Source organism: Leptonotus elevatus, chromosome 1 (assembly GCF_054856555.1).
Source record: "Leptonotus elevatus isolate MCC_2025b chromosome 1, RoL_Lele_1.0, whole genome shotgun sequence".
NCBI lineage: Eukaryota > Metazoa > Chordata > Actinopteri > Syngnathiformes > Syngnathidae > Leptonotus > Leptonotus elevatus.
In genome coordinates, this window is record NC_141239.1 from 54718824 (window position 1) to 54742539 (window position 23716).

At 40.2% G+C, this 23716-nt stretch overlaps 1 protein-coding gene across 1 annotated transcript; it reads right to left on the minus strand.

Moving 5' to 3' along the window:
* Positions 1 to 659: 659 nt before the first annotated feature.
* Positions 660 to 22857, minus strand: wipi1 (WD repeat domain, phosphoinositide interacting 1). Its single transcript, XM_086070359.1, has 13 exons — positions 22490 to 22857; positions 17781 to 17863; positions 16706 to 16872; positions 15838 to 15934; positions 14615 to 14712; positions 13892 to 13984; positions 11820 to 11890; positions 11559 to 11666; positions 9316 to 9477; positions 8679 to 8786; positions 7352 to 7455; positions 4427 to 4527; positions 660 to 1389 (listed from the first exon to the last, which is right to left on the minus strand). Exons 1-13 carry the CDS (start codon positions 22576 to 22578, stop codon positions 1339 to 1341), a joined length of 1332 nt encoding a protein of 443 aa, XP_085926485.1. The 5' UTR covers positions 22579 to 22857; the 3' UTR covers positions 660 to 1338.
* Between the last annotated feature and the right edge of the window lie 859 nt (positions 22858 to 23716).

Consider the following 23716-nt stretch of genomic DNA (forward strand, 5'->3'; position numbering starts at 1 on the left):
TGCGGACGCATTCCTGACAAGTTTTTACTTCGGGCTTGTGAAAACACTGCTATTTACAACTCTTCCAAACTCCTGCCACCTTCTGTATCTTTTTTTTTTTTGGACAAGGCGTAAGAAATTAGAACACTTCAAAATAAGTGTAAGCACTAAACCTTCAGGCATCTGCTAGAAAACCAACAAAACAGGAAAAGCCTGAACAGATGAAAATTATTTGGTGTTTCAGTATATGTTGACTTCTATTTACATGAGTTTCAATGTTAATAGATTGACTGAATGAGCTGAATTGATCAAACTTCACATCTGGGTTTAAACGATATTTGCGCAGTTTTTGATAACATGACCTAGTTTTCATGTCAAGTATATGTATGTGACCACTGTTGAAAAAATAATGGCACCAACTCATGCTGAACCTCTGACAGTAAATTGGAATGAATCATTTTTTTGCTGACAGCTCAACATACTTATGCAACACAATAATGGTTAACACCTTTGCATAAGCAGTAAATCTTTTGGAATTGGACCTGGGACTGACCTTGTTTACTTAACTAAATAAACCCACAGCTGTTCTCATAAAACATGTAAATATACCTATACTGTAGATATTTTTTTATATAGTAAAAAAAAAAAAAGTGACATGAACCAGAACAATGAAACAAAACTCATTTACCAGTTTTATGCCACTTTCCTTGTTTATTTGTTTTGGTCTTGTGCAATCAGCAAGATACTTTGCTTTGTCATATAAATGATAATAGTCACAAACCACATACATACAGTACATACAAATTTCCTGACCTGTATTGAGGACATCAACACTTGACTCATGTCAACACAGTAAACTAAAATACAGAATAAAAATGAGTTATGTTATGAATATAACTAACGATATTTTTTAGGCAAAACATGTTGCTACAATAATAGACTGTAATAAAATATCTGTCAAGTAATAGAGTTTTGAAAATGGTTGATGGTTATATTGCTGTCCCAGCATGCACCTCAAATATTCACAAAATACTTAAGCATAAACTCCCTGATTTCCTTTCAAGTTGCCATCATTACTGAATAAAGTGAAACCTCCAATCAATCACACAGGTGATATTTTGAGGAAGCTTGGCAAAGGTTTGAGGCCACTTTGACAGAAATCGATTCATACCGTTCGTTTTGGAACATACTGTATTACCAAAGTGGCACATTTATGAAACTACGGTGTAAGAAATCTTTTAAATTGTTAGTGCCTTGTTTCTCAAATAAATATTAATTGAAGTCTTCTATTTTTTCATCACTGAAAGAAAAAACATCTTGTATTCCTGCTCATCTCGCTTCCTTGTGAACTCAACCACCTCACGAGCGCCTCCCCTGGCCAACGTCGGTCCCATCACGGCAACAATTAATCTACCAAAACACATCAACATAGTGATTAGTTTTGTCTCAACAGTATATGAAAGGCAAGTTTCTAGTGATAGATAAAGATCACATTTTTGTTCTCTGGGAAAATATGCCTCTAAAGTTGCACAAAGTTTTAGGTTTGAGTTTGTGTTTTCGCAATAATTTCCCAAAAATAAAAAACATAATCTTACATGACATAATACTGGGGACCTCACTGGATAACTCCATTTTACACTTGTGTGACAAGAATGTAAAAAATCGGACTCATGAAGCCAATCTGCTCACTCCCTTCTGTCAACAAACTTCATCGAGTTTTAGACTTTGTATGACAGTTGGGAATCTTAAAACTTTAAACAATTCTTAAATTGTACATTTGACATTGGCTTTATGATGGTGACAGTTTGACCCGAGATGGGGTTACAGTGTTACCATTTGCAATTTTTTTCCCAATGCAAATATGAATAAAATGAAAATAACTAAAACAAAAATTTACTATTACAAACAACCTGCTTTTTCAGTGTATTTTGTACAAATTAAAAATATATTGAAGTTTCAGAATGCCAATACCGCTTTTGTCCAAACAACGCACAAATGCAATTGAATTTGTGCCGTTTTATTTTTTGCTTTCTTTAAGTGTACCTCATTTCGAGGTACAAACCCAATTCCAAAAAAGTTGGGACTCTATACAAATTGTGAATAAATACAATTATGTGGAAGTGCCCAATTTTAATATTTTATTCAGAATAGAACATAGAGAACAGGTCAAAAGTTTAAATGGAGAAAATGTATCATTTTAAGAGAAAATTATGTTGATCTTAAACTCCATGGTGTCAACAAATCTCAAAAAAGTTGTGACAAGGCCATTTTCACCACTGTGAGGCATCCCCTCTTCTTCTTACAACAGTCTGCAAACGTCTGGAGATCGAGGAGACAAGTTTCTCAAGTTTAGAAATAGGAATGCTGTCCCATTCTTGTCTAACAGGCATCTGTCTAACTGTTCAACTGTCTTGGGCTTTCTTTGTTGCACCTTCCCCCTTTATGATGCGCCAAATGTGCTCTATAAGTGAAAGATTGCAAGTGGACTGCAGGCTGGCCATTTCAATACCCGGATCCTTTTCCTACGCAGCCAAGATGTTGTAATTGGTGCTGCATGTGGTCTGGCATTATCGTGTTGAGAAATGCAAGATCTTCTCTGAAAGTGATGATGCCTGGATGGGCGCACATGTTGTTCTCAAATCTGACTATACCTTTCTGCATTGACGATGCCTTTCCAGATGTGTAAGCTGCCCGTGCCACACGCACTCAGGCAACCCTATACGATCACAGATGCAGGCTTATAAACTGAGTGCTGATAACGAATTGGGTTGTCCTTGTCCTCTTTAGTCAGTATGATATAGCGCCCCAGCTTTCCACAAAGAACTTTGAATCGTGATTCGTCTGACCATAAAACAGGTTTCCACTTTGCCACACTCCATTTTAAATAACCCCTGGCCCAGAGAAACGCCTGCGCTTCTTGGTCTGCTTTAGAAATGGCTTCTTCTTTGTACTGTAGAGTTTCATCTGGCACGGTGGCTTGTGTTCACTCACAATGGTTTCTAGAAGTATTGCTGAGCCCTTTCTGTGATTTCCCTTACAGTAAACATTCCTGTTTGCGGTACAGTGCCGTTTAAGGGCCCGAAGATCATGGGCATCCAGTATGATTTTTCGAGCTTGACCCTTACACACAGAGATTGTTTGATTTTCTGAATCTTTGGATGATGTTATGCACTGTAGATGATGATTACTTCAACCTTTTTTGCAACTTTTTGCTGGTAAACACCTTTCTGATATTTCTCCACTATCTTTCTGGAGGAATTGGTGATTCTCTACCCATCTTCACTTCTGAGAGACACCGACACTCCGAGAAGCTCTTTTTATACTCCAATCAAGATTTCAATGGACCTCATTAGTGGTAACTGGACTTTTTCTTGTAATTGACTTTTCCAGCCTCTTATTGCTACCTGTCACAACTTTTTTTCAGATTTGTTGGCACCATGAAATTTATAATCAACATATTTTTCCCTTAATATGATACATTTTCTCAGTTTAAACTTTTGACCTGTCATCTATGTTCTATTTTGAACAAAATATTGAAATTTGGCACTTCCACATAATTGCATTCGGTTTTTATTCCCAATTTGTAGTGTCACAACTTTTTGGGAATTGTGTTTGTATTAATAGGGAAACAGAGCAATATTGTAAAGTTTGATAATTATCTGTTGATCCCATTATTGTATTTGCTAAAATAATTCCGCTGGTTAATTTTAATGCTCGTTGCCATGTTGGGGCAAATGTGATGTCATGTTGACAGGTAGTCACTCGCAGCCATAGTTACTATTGAGTGATACACCAGGTCACATCCCTATGGATGTAAGTCAGAGACATGGATATTTAATTATTATTATTTATTTAAACAGAAAGGACATAACGTGACTAGACAGGTGGAAGATTACTTCCATGCATGCGCATACGGCTCCTCGTCTGTCACATGGCATCTATCAGAAGACGGGCGTCGTCAGTGACGGGTTGACGAACCTTTTGTCAGTATTGGAGAGTTGCAAGAATGACTCAGATTTGTGGAAAAAAAAAGCCACGTTGAATTGGGGGGTGGGACGATTGAGCCAAGACGGCTTTCAACGTGGTGATGTCACGGCTTCACTCCTTGCAGGATTGTGTGGCTGTGAGCACTAGGTGTTATGGTGTCTCGACAAATAGGAACTATTATAAGCTTGCTTCAATAAAAGCAGTGAGGCTGTTTTTCTTGTTAAACCTAATGTATCTCCTTCTGAGCACCACAGGTACATTTTAAGTGTGCTTTTCCTGAATCCATTATTATTGGGCTTTTACCTATTTCCTAAATCATCTCTGTTTTCATTTCTGTTTGCGAGTGTCAAAACTACTGGTTGTAGAAAACATGCTAAATAAATACGTTCTCATCAGTTTGACAAAGGAGAATGTTATGGGTTTTACAGAGCTTGCTTAGTTAGCACTTCTAGATGCTCACAGGCGGAAACTCGTTCTCATCATCCAGACACACGGGCCCATCAGCAAACTCGTGTTCTGGGATTACTTCGCCGTTCTTTGCCCCACCATCTTCAGAGTAGCCTGAGTGGAGGACAAATGAATAATAATAATAATAATGCATCAGATTTATATAGCGCTTTTCTAGACAGTCAAAGACGCTTCACAATGGAATGGATACATTATTCACGCACTCACACATTCACACTGTGGTGGCGGTAAGCTACTTAAGTAGCCACAGCTGCCCTGGGGCAGGCTGACGGAAGCGTGGCTGCCAGTGTGCACCTACGGCCCCTCCGACCACCACCAAACATTCGCCCCTTCCATACACCAGTGTCAGTAGCACTGGAGGCAATGTGTGTGAAGTGCTATGCCCAAGGACACAATGACACATGACTTGGGGAGAGCGGGGATCAGCCGACCTTCCGATTACTGAACGACCGTCACTACACCCTGAGCAACGGCCGCCACGAAATGAAGGAAACAGATAAACAATTCAGTAAACTTTTTCAACTGCCAATGCTGCTTTTCGGTAGCGCATTGACCGACAGTCCATTCATGTGTAAGTCCGTGTGTGCGGTCGAGTCATGCCGGGAGTGACGTCATGCAGCCGACAAATTCAGCATTATGAATTTGGACACAGGGAACGTGTCTACGTCTTGGGATCCCCCCGAAGGAGCTGGACCAAGTGGCTGGGGAGAGGTAAGTCAAAGGGCGCACTCACACTACGGCCATTGTACCTTGCCCAAGCACGGTTGCTGCTAAAGTCCGGTAGTATGAGCGCAATCGATCCGCGCCTGAGTATGGTTCATCCCCAGTTTAGCACGATTAGGAAAGGTGGGACAGAGAACGGTACGGTTGGCCGCACATTCGCACAGCCGCGGCGAGTACGTACGTGCGACGTAAAATGCGGGTGCAAAGAGATAGCTGGATTTTAAAGTATTCGGTTTAGGTAAACGGTATGGGATTTTTAATAGGTTTTAGATGAATTAATGAGTACACACTCACACGCACGCACACATGCACACACACACTAGCACATGCACATACTCACGCACATGAAAAAAAAGAAAAAAGAAAAAGCAATGAAGATGACATGTCGAATCGGTAAAATTACCGAAAGAACAATACTGAGCTCTCTCAGGAAAAAGCACAAAAAAAAAAGCTAAGAGGGCCTGATGATGAAGTGCAGTCCCTCATGATGACGTCTTCTTCTTGCGTGAATCAATGTGATGACGTATATTTCGGAGGCAACTGGGCCCGGGCACGGTTTGGTTAGAGTAATGTAGGGATGTCACGATAACAGCAATATTGTGATATTGCAACATTAAAACTGCCACAATTTATCGTCGTCGTCATGTCACGATATTAAAAGCAGCACATCTGTTGAAAAAGTTGTGTTGATTTCGATTTGTGCAGTTCTAGCACCCTCTGGTGGCTAGTTTTTTAGTGCAGTTTAATTTTTACAAGGCATGGGGGCAATCAGGCTTTAGTACGGTATGGAAGAAATGGCCTTAGTGTGAGTGCACCCTAAGGCCCCGTCCAGACGGAAGCAAAGCCGGCTTCGTTCCTCAAACCAATCTTTACACACAGAAGCATTTCAAGATTTGCGTGTGTCCAAAAGAAGACGCTGAGGACGTTTAATGGCTGTAATGTATATGCCAAGTCTGGAGTGGCGCTGTAGCGCAGCCACAGGGAGTTATCGGAAAGCGTAGAAGAAGAATCAGCGAAGAAGACGGACACTTTTTGATAATTTAGAGAACAAAAATGGCTTTGCATGTATCAAAACAACATGAAAAAGACGAAGAAAGACGATGGATGGACCTTATTCCAGAAGCAGAATTGGCAGACCAAGGTACTTGGAATAAGTTCCAATGAGAGAAATACTGTATTACCACTGTCATGATGTTTTAGATTTCTATTTGCTTTTGTTTCCTGTTGTGTATTGTCTTCTTGTGGTTCATGTCTGTCTCGTTATGGTTTAGTGTCCACCTGTTCTCCCCCCTGTCCTTTGTGTCTACCAATAAGCTCCCTCAGCCATTTGTGTCTTGTCCAGGTGATTATTGTCTCGTAAGTTTGCTTGTATTTAGTTCCCTGTTTCTGTTCAGTCTTTGTTGGATCATTTGCGTCTGCTTGTGTTTGCTATCAATTGTCACGTTCCCAGGTCAGTCTTGTACCATGTGTTTGTAACTTTGATTTAGTTTTTTGGACTTTTTATTCCATGTTCCGGTTTCCTTTAAGTTATTAAATTTTTTAGATTAAAATATTTTTTTGTGAGTGCAACCCTGCCATGACAGAAATGGAACATTGAAACGATCGAATAATTTGCAAAAATTGATTCAGAAAAAGAATAGATCTTTTGGGACGTTTGAAACATCTCCCCACAGCGACATCTGGTGGCCAATTGTAAAATATCACATTCAAACAGTAGATTAGAGAAGTGTTGCCAACTCCCCAGTAAGGAAAGTAGCTATTGGCTGTCACCACCTAATGGGGTAGATGCCACGGACTTCCGGGTTTCACACATCAGCGTCGTTTCCGGCCAACACTCACACCCCCACCCCTGCGCCCCCCAACTGCCAGGGTGTCTCAACTCTCTATAATGTTTCGGACAAGACAGACAACACTACACACTCGCACCGGATGGGCACAAAGGTGGAAGGGCAAGCACTGGGACGCGGCCCACACGTTGCAAACAGGAAATGAAAACAAAGTTGATGTGTGAAAACCAGGAAGTCGGAAGTCCCGCCTCCTCCGTGGCATATACCCCATTTACATTAACTGGCAATCGGCATATACTGTAATTGTAATGGATTCCATACGAGAGAGAAATAATGTCATTGGACAGAAAAAGTGAACCCTTTGTTTCATAGACAAACTAATTGATCGACATTGTATGTCTACTAACCAGTAAGAGTCGCTGTGATGGGACTAGAAGCTGGTAAGGCAACAGTTGCAGCATATGAGGGACACGCCTGTGCTGGCATCAGATCATCATCAACACCAAAAAGCCTAAAAGAAGAGCACATTTATTTTTGCACAGCTTATCATTTTCTTGATGTAGAACAAGAGTATTTCCATCGGTCTCTTTCTTGCTGTTTTTTTCCCTGTTTACATGAGTTAAGGGTGTCGCAATGAATGTTCTTAAATATAGAGTGTGACCACAATTCATTCTCCGACACTGGTCAAAATTCAATTTGGTCTTCTTTCACAACAACATTTTCTACTGAGATTAATTTCATGTTTTTATTTGCTGTTCTGGCATTGTTTAAGCTAAAATTTAAACTTGACTCATTGTAGAATAAAAGTAGAGTGGGGTAATAAACATCGTGTTGATAATGTTCTTAATCTGTCATCAACTGTTAAGTATTAAATGTGATTAACTACAAATGTAATGCAAATGTTAAAACACTGCACACGTATTACACTCTTTAGAATGTAATATGCGTGTACCATGTAGAGTGATGTAATAAGCATGTGGCAGCCAACCAACTGGCGGCCATGTACATTAACTAGCGAGTGGCTTTCATGAGAAGTTTGAAATCAAAGTCCTTTCTTAACAAAAAGTTGCTTGGTAAGCCAGCTGAGCTAACCATGCTACAGTAATGCAACAACAACGTAGCAACAGAAACGCTAAACGTGGTTAAATAGGCGATACTCTCTAAATGGCGCCTTTTCTGCTTAGCCTGTCAGTCTGCCTCATTTCACAATAACATACAATACCACTGCCATCCTTTCAGAATAAGTGTCACAATAAGTAGAAGGAAACGACAGAAAAAATAGCTAGCTAATTAGATAACAAAATGTAAAAAAAATAATAACAGTATTCTGATGTTGTATATGACAGACCGAACGCCAAACTTCCAACAAATATTTGATCGTACTGTTGCAAAGTGAATGTAATTTGGGCCACTGTACATTTTAAATTTACATCCAATCCATTAGTTACTATAATTATAATCATCATGGATGAGTGAAAGTGAATACTCAGACCCTATTGAGGATGAGCAATACAGAAAATGGATGGATGGATATTATCATATGACCCAGCTATGGTTACTGTAGTTAAATAAATAATAAATACATAAAATAAGTAAAATTAAAATTGAGAGAAAAAAAAACATTAATGAAAGTGCATTAAAAGAATCCCCAAAAAAGAAGAAAAAATTAACACTAATACTAAAACTATTTTGGGAAAAAAAATACAAACCCTGGACCCAGCACCGTGGCCTGACCTGTGATTGTGTGCCAACATGCACTCTCCTCCATCCTGTGGGTTGACATTGTAGATGAAAAGCTGGCCATCAGCTGTTGCCACCAGCAAACGTGGATGCTTCTGGATCCTGAAAAATCGGATTGTCATTTCAAACAAATCTTGCCAACTTGGTGTTCAACCAATTCAACGACTATTTAACAGCTCGATTTTTTCATCGCACATTTGTGATTATTGCTTGAAATCGATTAGCTTGCCACATAATACATCTTTGCAGCACACACATTAGGATGGACATAATAGCATGTTGCATAAACTGTATGCTACTAAAATGTTTCTAACATGGCTTTGCTTGAACAGCACCACCCCTCTCCAAATGCAGAACACACATTGTGCAAAGGGCCTCATCCTCTATTGGGAGCCGCATTTTGCACGAGGGGAATGCGCAGGAGATGGAATATGCACAATGCGTGCAGATATGCGTAAGCAGCGCATCCCTTGTGACATAAGCGCACCCATGAGGAGACCAAATTAGCAGCATTTGGTTAAAGACTCCATTATCATCACCTTAAAGTTGCAGACAAATAATATGAAGTTATGTGAACTACGAAAGGCAGGTATAAATGTCTTAAGTTTCAACAACAACAAAAGAAGCTTACATGGCCAGTGCACACACGTTCTTCTGGCCCGACGTGACGAGATGAACTGTGGCAAAGGCGCGGTCCTGGCTCATCATACCAGATACCTGAGCAGGTAGGTAGCTGCTGGCTGCTGTGAACATCTTCCCCACATAGGCTGACCAAGTGGCCGTCTCATCTCCACTGTACCAAGGGAACAAAAAAGTTGGTTTGAGGGAGTTTGCCTCTGTTTAGAACTGGCCATAATGTGAATTCTGGGTGTCTCTAATTTGCCTTGTTTAATGTGAGTGCCTTAACCTAAGTTGCATACATTTGCTCATTGGTCTATTTTCTGTCTTTCTTTAGAAAACCACATGCAGACACACAAACCACACACACCTACAGTCACACCTTACACCAATAGCCCACAAATACTGAACAAATATTGTATGAAGATGGAAGAGATCCTATATCAATGTTGTATGGATATGGAAGTTAATTGAATGAAGAAACTTGGAGTAAAGCAAAGAAAGGCTAACTCTTGTTTAGTGTATCATTTGGAACCTTGCTCTGAGTGGTGTTTGGCCAACACACCGGTGTGAAGATAGCTCGTTCACCTGAATCAGTGAACCATTAGTATAACTCCCCTACATTACGTACAACTAATATGCTATTTCAATTTGGCTCTGCAAAGTCTACAAATTACTTCTCCAACAAGCATTAAGCAAGTAAATCAGAAAGTAAAACTACCTATCGTCCATGTTTATTCATCTTCCCACCAGTGACTACTCCAAGTTTGGCTGCACATGGAGTTAACTGAGTTTATTTTTTTAAACCACTTTAATGAATTTAAATTAAGCCCTAATTCATACATTTGTCAACTGTGTGGAATAATCCCTCTGAATCATTGTAGAAATCAATGCATTGAACATGTAAGTACATTATCATATCAAGCTTTATTCTCTTTCAGTATTCAATGTATTTACTGTGTGTTGCAGGGATGCATACATGCATAAAGTAAAAGCAATGGTTACATAAAATCCATATTAGTTCTCTGGTCTGCTTCATATTGATTTTGTTTTTTAATTAGCATTCATTCGGAATATAGGACTGATCAAGAAATACTTTATTTACTGGAATTTAGAAGAAACAGATTAACTCATTCACTCTGAGCCATTTTCAAAGAAAGATTAGAGTCTCTTCTTTCATCAGGAAAAAAAGTCTATCTTGTATCTGTTTCCATTTCACAGAAATTAGCATTAGAATATAGCTAAATTTCATCATTATTCACAAATCTGTATAGAGCTGTGGGTAAATGAGCTTTATTCAACACAGCCCTGGTTGATCTCTTTTGCTCTGCTGCCACCTGCTGGCCGTTTTTGTAATAACTAATGTTATGGAAAATAATTATTCAGCACATATTAACATAAGTTTATAGCCTACTGTATTGTGGACACCTGTATTTTCATTAACAAAGGGCTTTTTGTACCTGGGACAGAAAGCAATACCAAAGTAACCTTGAACTGATAAGCTTGCTCAAAACAGACTGCTTGCTTTCCTGCCTCCCTTTTTCCTCCCGAATTCCTAACTCGGCAGCATAAAGACTATTCCCGTGATTCTCACTGTGCACTCTCTTACAGACCACAACTATGTAGACTGCTCTGTAAGACTTGTGTACATTTGAAGCTTCAAATATAAAGAAACCCAAGTTGTTTTTGTTTCATTCATCTCACCAAACTGCTGAAAATTCCACAACTTCTGTATGCTCTAGCATAAAACAAAACAAAACACATAAAACACGTATAAATACGTCTTTGGGACACTTAAAACATTTAAAATAGAACGTATTTATACGTTTTGGGGAGCAAATGAGTTAAGGTAAGATAAAATGAAAAATCTAATTTAATGAGTAGCCTTTTAGGATTAGTAAGAAATTGCAATGGCCAATAATCCCTCGAAACCCCTGGAAGTAACTTTTCTTTATGGCTGCCAAATACTGTGCAAAGAATGCACTTTTTTTTTAAATGTCTGGCTGCTCATTTTAAGGCAAATGTGCCACTCTCTTTATCTTATAAATGTTTTAATCTGTAATACTAATGCCTCAACATCCATGTACCTCACCACACCCATCACTGTTATGTCACGAGCAGTTTACGTCAAATGTTATGTCATGATAGTTCGCAACATTTGATGAGGGTATCAGATTTGATGAGGTTAGATTAATTTTAATTAGTTTGCCTGTCATTTTAATTTCAGTGCGTGTGTGTGTGTGTGTGTGTGTGTACCTTGGTCCCACTTGCTCCAGTTTAAAGATATGTACTGTTTCGGTGTTGCTGGAAGCACAGAGGAACTGGGCGTCTGGGCTGAAGGACAAAGAGCTTATGTTGACGTACCTGCAGACAAGACATAACACATACACATGGTAACGGTAATTTGAGTCTTAATCAGAGTGATGGCATTAAAAAACACAAACATTCGTGCAGGTCATGCAGTGATTTTATAAATTGTGCAGTATGTAGATAATAATAATTTGATAGATATCTGACCTCTTCATGCCACGGCGGAACTCAAATAGACGGAAGCCCTCAGGAATGGAAAACACTCGGATTACAGTGCCCTAAGGGACAGTCAGGGTGATCTTTAGCATCCTTAGCAAGAACAATACAGATGTTTACCAGATGCTGAGGAAAGCTACACAGTGAATGCTGTCAGGGTTTATGTTACAACAGCAGTACTGTATGCATTTATGTATGTGCCAGGGGTCACCAACTCTGGGCCTGGAGGGCAATAGCATGTTTTGGATGTTTCCGTCCTCCAACACACCTGATTCACACGATCAGGATCGTTATCAGGCTTCTGCAGAGTTGATAATATCAATTTGGGGTGTGCTGGAAGAGGAAAACATCCAAAACATCCAAAATAAGTGCCTAAGAGGACCTCCATTTAAGAGAGCTCAATGTTTGTGATGGAGTTATGTGTGGTGGCAAGCGGGATCGCCGATCACACTGTTAACACGGAGGTTCCTTCATCCATCAATGGATACGCTGTTAACATGGAGTTTCCTTCATCCATAAATGGATACGTGTGTATGAGAATAGTTAGTAGTGATGGGAAAATGAAGATTCATGAACCACTTTTTTTTTTTTACTGCTCTAATGGTGCTCTTGGTTTAAAGATGCAGTGGAAATGTGATTCATTTCCATTGCACTAACCTTTTTTTAAAATCTAGAGTAGTAAAAAAAGGTCGCAAGTGATTCATGAACCTTAATTTTCCCATCATTATTAGTTAATGAGTAGAAATATCGCAATATTAAAACTGCCACAATATCCTCGACGTCATGTCACGATATTAAAGGCAGCACATCTGTTCAAAAAGTCAGGTTGATTTCCATTTGTGCAGTTCTAGTGCAGTTTCATTTTCACAAGGTATGCTTTGCCCCTTCTATGTTTAAAATCCATGCTAATCGTTAGATGAATAGGGAACGTAATATGCTTGTGAATCGAGTCAATATGTGGAGGAACTCGATGTATGCGTGCATTAGCAAGTAATTGCCTCAGTATTAAGTGATTGTAGGTTGTTTATATGCATTGCTATGTTATGTACAAAAACACAATATTGTGTTTTGTTTTTGTATCAGCTCATTATATATATATATATACACATGCCCTGCGATTGGCTGGCAACCAGTTCAGGGTGTACCTCGCCTGCTGCCCCTAAGCAAGGTGGGATAGGCTCCCCCCCCCCCGACTTGTGAGGACAAGCGGTTAAGAAAATGGATGGATGGATGGATGTATATATATATATATATATATATATATATATATATATATATATATATATATATATATATATATATATATATATATATATATATATATATAATATATTAGGGGTGTTAGAAAAAATCGATTCGGCAATATATCGCGATATTACAGCGCGCAATCCTCGAATTGAGTCGATATGCGGCGGAATCGATTTTTAAACATACATTTTTTTATGGGAATATTCAACAAAACGTCTTACTTAGGGTTAGGATTCATACATTAAGCGTGGAAGAATGTTATACTAATGGAACATTAAGCCTTAATATTTTATTTCAGTGCTGTTCAAACATGAAACAGACTGCAACCTGTTAGTTAAATGCAGTGGCATATAAGCCTGAATTTTCAGATAAATAAATAAATTTTCTTACAAATCTTACAGTGTACATGTACAAGTTTACTGATTTGTATTTTCTAAATTTGAGTTAAAAAAATAAAAAATTGCAATAATCAATTTATAGATTCGTATCGGGATTAATCGGTATTGAATCGAATCGTGATACGAATCGAATTGCCAGGTACTAGGCAATTCACACCCCTAATATATATATATATATATATATATATATATATATATAAATGTGTGTGTGCGTGTGTACAGTGTATGACATTTTAAATTTAAAAAAGTCTTCATGAATTTACTTTTTTGTGGTTAGTAGTATGTTTGCACTCATTTGCATATAGACCTCTAAAATCCCCTCTTTAAAAAAAAGAGACTAATTAAGACAAATCAATATTAAACCATCACATGCCAGATTTGACTTGTAAAGATGATGCATCTTTTGGTCTGGATTACCCGCTCGGAGGCGCTGGCAAGTTTGGTGGCTGAGGCATTGAAGCAAAGAGCTGCCAGAGGACTGTCGTGTGCCGGGACCATTGTAACTGTGCTCTGAAATGACCAGAAGGATTTTACTTCAGATAAAAATGACAAATCACATTGGCATGTGTATTTAAATTTTTTTTTTTATATCAATAAGCATTTTCAACCATGACAGAAAAAGAGTAGTTGACTGTGGAAGAGGAAAAAAATGGCAAATGACTTAAAGATACATTTGTTCGTGTTTGTAAGTATAATGTGTAGTGTAGCACAAATGTGTATTTATTTACCTTTAATTTCTTTCCAGAGAGCACGTTGAGCTAAGTTTTGAATGAAAATGACAATACAGAGTGCGTAATTGACTGATTGATATGGCATTGTGGGGCCAATGGATCAAATTCACTGATATGGTATTGTGGGCCAATGTATATAAAATGGCAACTATAGTGAAAGGATGACAACTTAGCCATGACACCTTGTCAATGTCATCTACTTGGCTAAATGAAAAACTTTTCTCAGTGAACTCTTATCATCTGCTCAAGACCATCATAACCAATAATCAGAACAAATTCCAACACTGGCGTTATAGCAATAGGTACAGTATGTTGCCCCCCCCCCCCCCCACACACACACACACACATCCTGTTCAGGTGCTTTCAGGAGGTAGTATATTTGCTTTCCCCATTCAGACTTTTTTCTTACCATATTTTCAGCATCATAAACTATTATCTCTCCCACTGTCGTGCTGCCAGGGTATGCCAGGTAGGAGTTGGAGTGATTGGTAGATAAAGCGCAGAGGCCTGAAAAGAAGGGATTTTAGTGCAAATGGGAATAAATAAGGGTACATAAGACCAATCTAGTAGTATCTTGTAACTTTGCATTTCACACAACATTGTCAAAACAACAATTGTTCATACAATAATACAAATTTGCATATGCATTATTTTTAGTTTCAGGAGTAATGAGTCTTCAGTGGTCATCACAAATTGAGAACTTACAAGTATTATCCAAAGTAGCAAGCAACAACCGCACCATGTTTTGTATGTCCTCTGATTAAAAAATAAAAACACTGTTCAGGGTTGAACATGTTTCTGGTATACGTAAATAACTGTAACCCCCCCCCCCCCCAAATATATATTTTTGTTTTTTTGAATTTCACTGACACATAATAATGTTGTCAAAATGATTAATTACCATTAACACAGGTGCCAGGTAACTATTCTGTGCACACATACTAATTACTTGACCTGGTCTTGAAATTGTATTTGTAATACTCAACTCAGTGTATACAATAATCCCCCCTCCATTGGAACGTAACCCCTGCGATTAGTGAAATCCGCAGTACAGAACTATCTCATTTAAATCTTCCCTAGGCATGCTTTAATAGTATTTACGACAATTAAGTTTTTTTACTGTAAACTTCAACCTGTAAAAAATAACAACGCATTTAAACACGATAAACATATTGAGGGAGAGAAAGAACAATGATAACACAATCTCACAATAAACATCAATAATCGTGGCCAAAGAAAGATGTACATTATAAAAAGAACCTACATCTGTCACTTTTTGTGGGCCTAAGAAGAAGGATAGAAGTGGAATGACATTTAGTAAAATTCAGCAACAACTACTTCCTGTTGTCATTCTTTCAAATTAACAGTGTCAAACTAATAAGTGTTCCGCCATTCAATGGTCAACAGTTGATAGATATCCGAAAAAACGCGTGTGTGTGTTGGGGGGATGGTGAGGCGAGGGCAAAACTGAAATCCAAATTCACTATGTGGTTTACTCTATTTGACTTATGGCAGTCTTCACTGTCCGATGTTGTTTAAACGCCAAACTAAAATAACAATTTGGAAAATGGGATCAGAGGTAACCTAAGATACCTGAAAAGATAACTTTTCACAATATTTGGTAAGACTTACCTGAAGGGTTGGACGGAATGTTGAGCAGAGTCTTAAGCAGCTTCATGTCTTTGATGTTGTGGATATAAATGGATTCCTCAAGGCACACAACAAGCCTCTGCATGAGAAAAACAAAGCAATACTCTGATAAAAGTCATCTTAATTTACAGCGCTTTCAAACAGCCATAGCTGTCACTCTGTGGTTATGCTATAGAAACACAATTTGTATTTTGACACTAGTATTGGTAGGCTCTATTAATGATGATGGTGAGTAAAGCAGCATGTTTAGCTCATTCACACTGATAGCATTGTTAAATGAAATTTTAGTAGGTCTCCTCCCCCAGAATCAAGAGGGAACTGGGAATCAAGGCAGCTACCTTCTAGATGCTAGACAGGCACTCAAACACATTCTTTTAAATACGTAAAGGTGACACCTGGACATGACTCTAGACTAGAATAGCTTAATTATAAATAATTGAACCATACATGTTTATCAATCCACCCATCCCATTATCCAAATACTGTAATGGTAACACTAAGTAGTTATTCAGTAAAAATAAATAAATTCAAGACGACAAAGTATCCATCTATCCATACAATACGATAAAAGAAGTGGAGAACTTTTCAAATTTAAAACAGGACAAAGCAAATATCTCAAAGCGTCACCGACATGCTTAAAGACACACACTTGCTTATGTAGAGTGGAACAATACATGCCGCTGTCTGTCTGTGGAATTGAATTGCCAGTATTCAATGTAATCTAAGAGTGGAATGGAAAGGAAACAAAAATGCTAGATTACGGCGTCAGGATGTGATTTAACTAGCTCACAGCAAGACAAACCCAGTTCATATGGCTTCAAACAAAGTTTTGAGATCACCACCATCTTACATGTCTATTGAGCTTGACAGCCAGGATGTTGTTGGGGTAGCTGTAGTTGCAAATCTCCGTGCCCTTCTTGAAGTGGTAGATATTCATGCGCTGCGGCGTGGTGGTGCTTACAACAACAACCAGACTGCTAGAGAAGAGACGCTCCACAATGTAGACATTGGAAGCATCTGGTAGGACAGAAGGGAGCAGACATACGGCAATAATAAGGACAATGCTCAACTTTACACAGAACTGCTTACTACAACTACACAAGCAGATAAGATCCAGAATAATACCTCTCGTTCTCTTAGGATAAGAATGAAATGCTTAGTGAGCTACACAATCCTGTTTATTTGTGCAGATGACATCAGGACTCATTACTTTTCTTTCATTACATATTCAAAGTGAAAGCCCCCCTACTTCTACTACATTCAGTTCATTCAATCCATCCAGCAATCCCCAGTCACCAGAGGTGTGCCCCAGGGCTCTGTGACGGAGCCTTCCTCTTCCTCATTTAACTCATTTTGATCAGCAACATCTTCCGCAAAAAAAAACAATGAAAGTACATACCCTAACGGAGGCATAACCCTGCATTAATGTTTGTATTCAACCATAGTGTTTTAACTTCCTATTTGTTGTATTAAATACTCAAAGACAAGTTTGGTGTATTGGAATTTCATTTAGATCATCACCTGCATACATTACATGAATAGAAGTGTAGGAATTCCACTTTTTGAGGAACCCCCCCTCCCCCAGTAACCAGTCAGATGCCGCGTTTTGTCCCGGTGTTTGTTTGTATCTAGTTCCATGCTTCCTTCCAGCCTTCGCCGGATCATTGTCACTGTCCCAAGTCTAATGCCCTTGTCTTGCCATTGATACTTGTAGCGATGAGTGTTTTGTTTCTTGGTTACTTTGAGTTGAGACTTTTTTAGGACTTTGTTGTGTTTGTATTTAGATTTTTCACCTATATCTTTGCTAGCATTTATTCAGTACACCCTATGTACACTCCTGTCTTGCTTCTCGAGCTTCTCTCTATTTGGATCGTCATCCATGCCAAGCCATGACAGTAAGGAGGTCTAATAAGACCTATACCAACCACTCTCATGAATGCAGTCCAGTTTATCCACTGTGGTCAGAGAAAAGAGCTTGTACCCAGTCTTTGTTCCCAGTGCCAATGACCTGCAAAACATGTACACACAAGCAATTAGTAAACTGTAGACCCCTTTAAATGTCTCACTCAGTGGCTGTGTCCAAAGTCACAGGCTGGGTCCTAACAAAGGCCAGTTTGCAGGCAGAGTTCTTCGAAGCCTTTGAAGGCTCCTCCTCATGTCGCCTCTGTGGATCACATAAACTGTTGCGAATTTGGACAGCCTAAGAGCTGTATACAAATGAACAGGCTGCATCCTCCAAACAAGAAATATGGTGGCCATGTGACATAACTTCCGGTGTGACTTGACTGTACGCCGGTGTCCAAATGGGCTATATGTGCTATGTGTTATGCTGTCATTTTGGTTTGATTGTGAGCAGGGTTGGGGAATCTAGGTCCAGAAAGTAAAAAGATTGGTTTTAGCCGCAGATGCTTCTACTTAATTGGTAGGTAAACGAACTCATAGAAGCACCTGTTGAGTAGACGCACCTTTGTCTATAGTCAAACTGTTTCAGGGTTTGTTCTCTCTGGACCTGGATTCCCCAACCCTAATTTTGAGGAAGGTTAGTATTCTGTTTACTGACTACCTTGTTTGTTTTCAAGGTTGGGTGGGGACTGAAATAAAAATTGTCATGACTGATCATTAAGCTCATTGTGGAGTAATGATGACTCCTGTGTAGAACTGTTACTGCCCTATGATTAAAAGGCAGTCCTGGAATTCACACGTTTTGACATTAGTCTGTGTATCTCTCCGAATACAGGGGGTGCAGATTGGTGAAAAAGGTCAACCTGGGTTTTATTGGAGCACAACGTATTTGGGAGATTTTGTTGCATTTTTTTAGGCATAATTCCAAAGATATGTTTGGCACAAACACATCACTAAAAGAACACCGTGCTTGGGGTGAGACTTGGTGGTGGAAGCATCATGCTTTGGGGATGTTTTTCTGCAGCAGCGACTGAGGCCTTAGATAAGGTGGCGTGAATTACCAACAATTCACAATACCAGTCAGTCAGTGTTAGCACAACACATTCAGGCTTCTCCTACAAAATAAAAAACAAATACAAATCTGAGGCATTTTAAATGGTGGCAGGTATGTGCTGATTCCCACTGAGCAAGTTTATTTTGAACATAGCCACATCCCCAGTTATAAGAGGGTGTGCACTTATCCAACCACATTATTTCAGTTGTTTACCTTGACTTCCCCTCTACAGAAGATTTTAGTTCAGCTCAATTGCACAAGTTAAAAATCACATTAATGGTGGTGAAAATTCTATAATTATTTACGTTACGTAGTCTTATTATTACAGAAACCTGACCTTGGAACATATACTTTTGATACCCACTGTAGGCTCTTATTAGTTCTGCCAAACCACCTTGTTGACCAGCCTTATGTTACCAACCCTGGCTGCTCATATTCATGTTTACTACATACAACATCTGTGGACTGAGCAAATAAATATACTGTATTTGATATTCGTTCCTTTTTACACATTTTCTTAGTGGTGTCATTCCTGATCAGTGCAAGATCTGTACATTCCTGCTCTGCCTCATCCTGTTTACAGCAAGACTCAGCAGATGCAACAAATGCAGAAAAGAGTAGGCAGAAAGTAGAAGGCATAATGTAAAGAGTGCTGTTTGTTTCATGAAAACTGCCTTTGTAAAATATGAAGATGGCTGTTGACTGCTTATAACCATTCACACGTAATTATGAGGCAATTCCTAGCCTTTAACTAATTTAACAAATACCTTTGGAGTGCTTTTTTGGGGGGGGGGGGGGCTCTCTTATAAGCAGTGCATATTTTGCCCATGTCTTGTCAAAATAGCCTTATTACCTGATAATTCCAAAATAGGGACAGAAACAGTCATGGAAGGCTTAACAAACTTGTTAGCTCGGTTGTGAGAGAACGAAGTGGCAGCTGCAGTCTGTGCATTCTAATATTTTGCACCAAGTCAAAGCCAAACATGGAACATGCTACAGTATATCCAACTTTAAAAATGTCTCAAAACTGGACTATACCACTCTAAAATTGGATCTGATTACAAAGGAAGACCAACATCATATGATATTGGCTTCAAAGAGGTCAGACGATATCACTTTACAGCTTTTTAATGGCAGGGAGCTCATTTAATGGCAAATATGGATCACAAAAAGTATTTTTTTTGAGAGAGAGAGCTCAGTATTGTTCATTCTTACCGATTCGACATGTCATCATCATTGCTCTCTCTTTTTATTATTTTCTTTGTATGTGCGTGACAATATGCGTGTGCAAGTGTGTGAGTGCATATGTGCATATGTGCGTGTGTGCTCATTAATTCACCTAAAACCTATTAAAAATCCCATACCGTTCACCTAAACCGAATACTTCAGAATCCCGCTAGTCGTGAAGTTGTCAGGAGACCCGAGGAAGGAATGATCAAAGTAAAGAAAGAAAAGTGAAATCAAGCACCAACCAGACACCACCTACTACCCACAGGGTTACAAACCAGAATCTTTCACCAACCCCAGTAGCATCTAAATTCCAACAAATTGGGGAGACCTCAAGAGATCAAAGGAAAGACTGATGAGAGGAAAGAAGGATAGATGAAGCAGAGTGAGATCCACAGACATCAGTCTCCACCGATTCAATGACCAGAGGAAGAAGCAGATTGTGTTTGAATTTCGGTAGATGCTGATGTGGTGGATCTGGCATGCATGAAAACCTCCACCAAAGAGAGGAACCGTCGACCCCGGCCAGGACAGAGCAAGCACAACCCCCCAGGGCCCCCCAGGCCGCGACAGCGCCAAGACACAACCCCCGGGCCCCGGAGGGGCCACCGGCCAGGGAGCAAACCCAGGAGCCCGGAGCGCCCCCCAACACGGCCCGCGCCCCAAGCCCAACACAACAGAACGGGGCATGGCAGGCCCACCAGGCACCCCACCGGCCCACAGCCCCCGCTCCCCCCATGACCCCGCCGGCCCCCACCCATACCCGCCACCCACCACAACCCAGGCCCCGCCGCCCCCAGGCCCTCAAACCCCCAGACACCCCCCTGAGACCACCCCCCCACCCAGCCACCCGTACCCCGGGAACCCCCCGTACCCAGGCATCGGTGCCGGACAGCAGAGTGGCGAGGGCACCCGCGCCCACCCCACCTCCAGCCGCGTGGTGGGACGGAGCACTGGGGGCGGAAGGGGAGATGGGAGCCCCCGGGAGAGGGGCGGCACCCCCGAACCGGCGTGGAAAGGTCTCGGTCGTCACGCGTACCTAGTGAAAGCTAACCCTGTTAATGAGTTCGCCAGCTCGCCGACTGGCGAACTCTACCCCTACACCGTGGATGTGACCCCACCCATTGTATATACAAGTGTGTGTGGTGCATTAAAATTGGGAGCAGGTGAGATGGAGCAGAGGGAAATTATATCCCCCCGTTCCGATCCACCTGCTTCCCAGACGTGTCGGTGAGTGTATGTGGTGCATTAAAAAAATAGGGGGGGGGGGGGCGGCGGGGATACAGATGGGGGACTGCAGCAATGCTTAATACTGCGGACTGCCCCAACTGATGGCTCCCTACACCGACACACCCGCCCCTCCTAAATGTGGGGTATATTAAAATTGGAGGGGAGTTCTAGGGCGAAAACGGTGTCTCCACCCCCCCCCCCCCAAGTATGTGTTATGTGCCCTATGTGTCTACCAAGTGTATTGTGCAAAACTAGTGCAGTGAGTTAAGAGGAGCAACCAGCTCTCCCAAAGTATATTTGACTCAAATGTCAGCATTCCACCAGCCATTAACCTTATTGTAAGAACTCCAATTGAATTCACTGTTTGAAAATGTAGCTAAACTTACTGTAGCCCTGCCTCTGCCATGCTACCTGTGTTTTGTTTAGGAGCCTCACAAACACATTGGCCAAGACGGTACGAGAGGTGATTTGAAATGACACATTCATCATTTTTGCTGCATGTTACATCTTTAGGGTTTTAAATAATAATTACACATTTAAAAAAAGGCTTTTACCAAGGGTAGTTGTGAGAAAATATACTCAGAACTTAAGAGGGAACAAACCAATTGTGTGTCCTCCTGTACAATATGCAATGAGGGCAACTGTTTACACAATTAAAATTTCTTAAGTTGTTTCCCTCCATTACCAGTTATAGATACACAAGTTACACCCAGTAGCGGGGTAGACTGCCACCAGCGAGCAAGAAAAAAAGACATGCAGTATGTGTGTGATTCTATTTCAGCTACAAATTATTACAGGCTACAAGTTAGTAGCTTTTAGCTTTAAAGTAAGCATACTTGAAAGTGGCACAGTAAGTATCCTTTGTGATGACTAATATAGGCTTGGCTTAATATACATGCATAACATAATGACAAACAGTAGGCTAATACAATACATCGGTTACTTTCTCATAGGCCTACATGACCAGCATCGTGAAGCTGTTTTATAAAGATCCGCCCGCTGTGCAGTACGTATGATGTAAACACAGGAATGCACTGACACTGCGGGTTTGCCTTAGGCAGAAAAAAACAAAACAAAAAACACGAGTCCCCTAATTAGGTGGAATGTTGGCATTTCTGAATACACTTCGTAAAGCGACTGTGTAAGCATTGGACTACATGGGGGACAAATTTAAGACGGGAAGAACCGAACAAAGTCATCCACTCCCGTCTGATTCCTTACGTGGCGTCTTGGTTGAACGAGGCGCATCCAAACCGGACTCCCGGTCCGTCCGGTCCACCGGGCCCACTGACACCCACCGCTGACTCCATCCCGAATCCCAGCGACCTCCTTCCCTCCCTCCGCCGTGGATTGGAGGCCTGGGATCGGCAGCACCTCTTCGCTCGATGTCGGCGGAAGACGACTCCAATGTGGCAGAAAAGTGGACCAGGTGGTCTACGTGTAAATCCTCGTGGCAGAGTCGGAGGGTTTCTCCGTTTGAAAAATGCTGAAATTCTGCTTCAGTCCGGATATATTGGGAGGACGGTTTTCAGACCTTCTAGAAAAAGAAGGGAGGAAAAGAAGCAAAACAAGAACAGCTGACAACGTGACGTCTCGTGACGTTTCAAACCAGCCTCATGGGATTGGTTTGTAGTGGAACATCATTGTCACTGCGTTGGATTATGATTGGACTGACGTGCAGTGGTGTCTTTTCATTGGCTAGTTGGAGTAAGAGGACTTTTGTTTTTGTCTGCCCATTCATGAGATGCGGCTGCATTTCTCCAGCACAAGCTTAGAGTAAAAACAAATAACAAATTAAATGAACTAGAATACAATTAAAAATGCAGTGTCCTTCAAAAGTTTGTACACACGCCTTCTCATTCGTCGCAATGTTGAGTGTGGGCGGGCTTTGTGATTAGTGTTTGTGACGTCAGTAAAGATGCATGAGTAAAGGAAGGAACTTTATATATATATATATATATATATATATATTAATGCCGATAGCAGCAGTTGATTGAATGTGTATTCTGTTACGGCTTATTGCAACAAAGCAACTTAAGTGTAAAAGTGACTTGAGGGCATTACAATATGTCCAGATTTTTCAGATGTGAATTGCTCTTATATGTGCATATTGCTTGTTTTGTAACTGTTACAGTGTTGAAAATTACATGTACTGTATGACTTGATCTATTTTTAGTGATTTATTTATTTATTTTTAGCAGAGAATATTGGCCCTTGATGGTGTCACTATAGGGTCACAAATTCTGAAGGACCACATATTTTTCTGCAGCACTGGAGTCCAATATGGAAAAGTATCATTAGTATTGTATACAATTTTATATACATATATGTTTGATGCGCTACAGTCAAACTAGCACACTTAGTCCTATTTGTTTTCAACTTAAAACACTGAATATACTGTAACAATTTCTTACTTACACACGAATAGGCTGGTGTGAGTTGGTCTTA

Excerpts from the sequence above, each read along its gene's own strand:
- wipi1 (XM_086070359.1), bottom strand. The coding sequence starts at position 22,578 with ATGGAGTCAGCGGTGGGTGTCAGTGGGCCCGGTGGACCGGACGGACCG. Across the intron at positions 16,873-17,780 it reads GGACTGCATTCATGAGAGTG|ATGCTTCCAATGTCTACATT; the intron begins GTTGGTATAGGT and ends CTGTCCTACCAG. Across the intron at positions 1,390-4,426 it reads ATGAGAACGAGTTTCCGCCT|ATTAATTGTTGCCGTGATGG; the intron begins GTGAGCATCTAG and ends GTGTTTTGGTAG.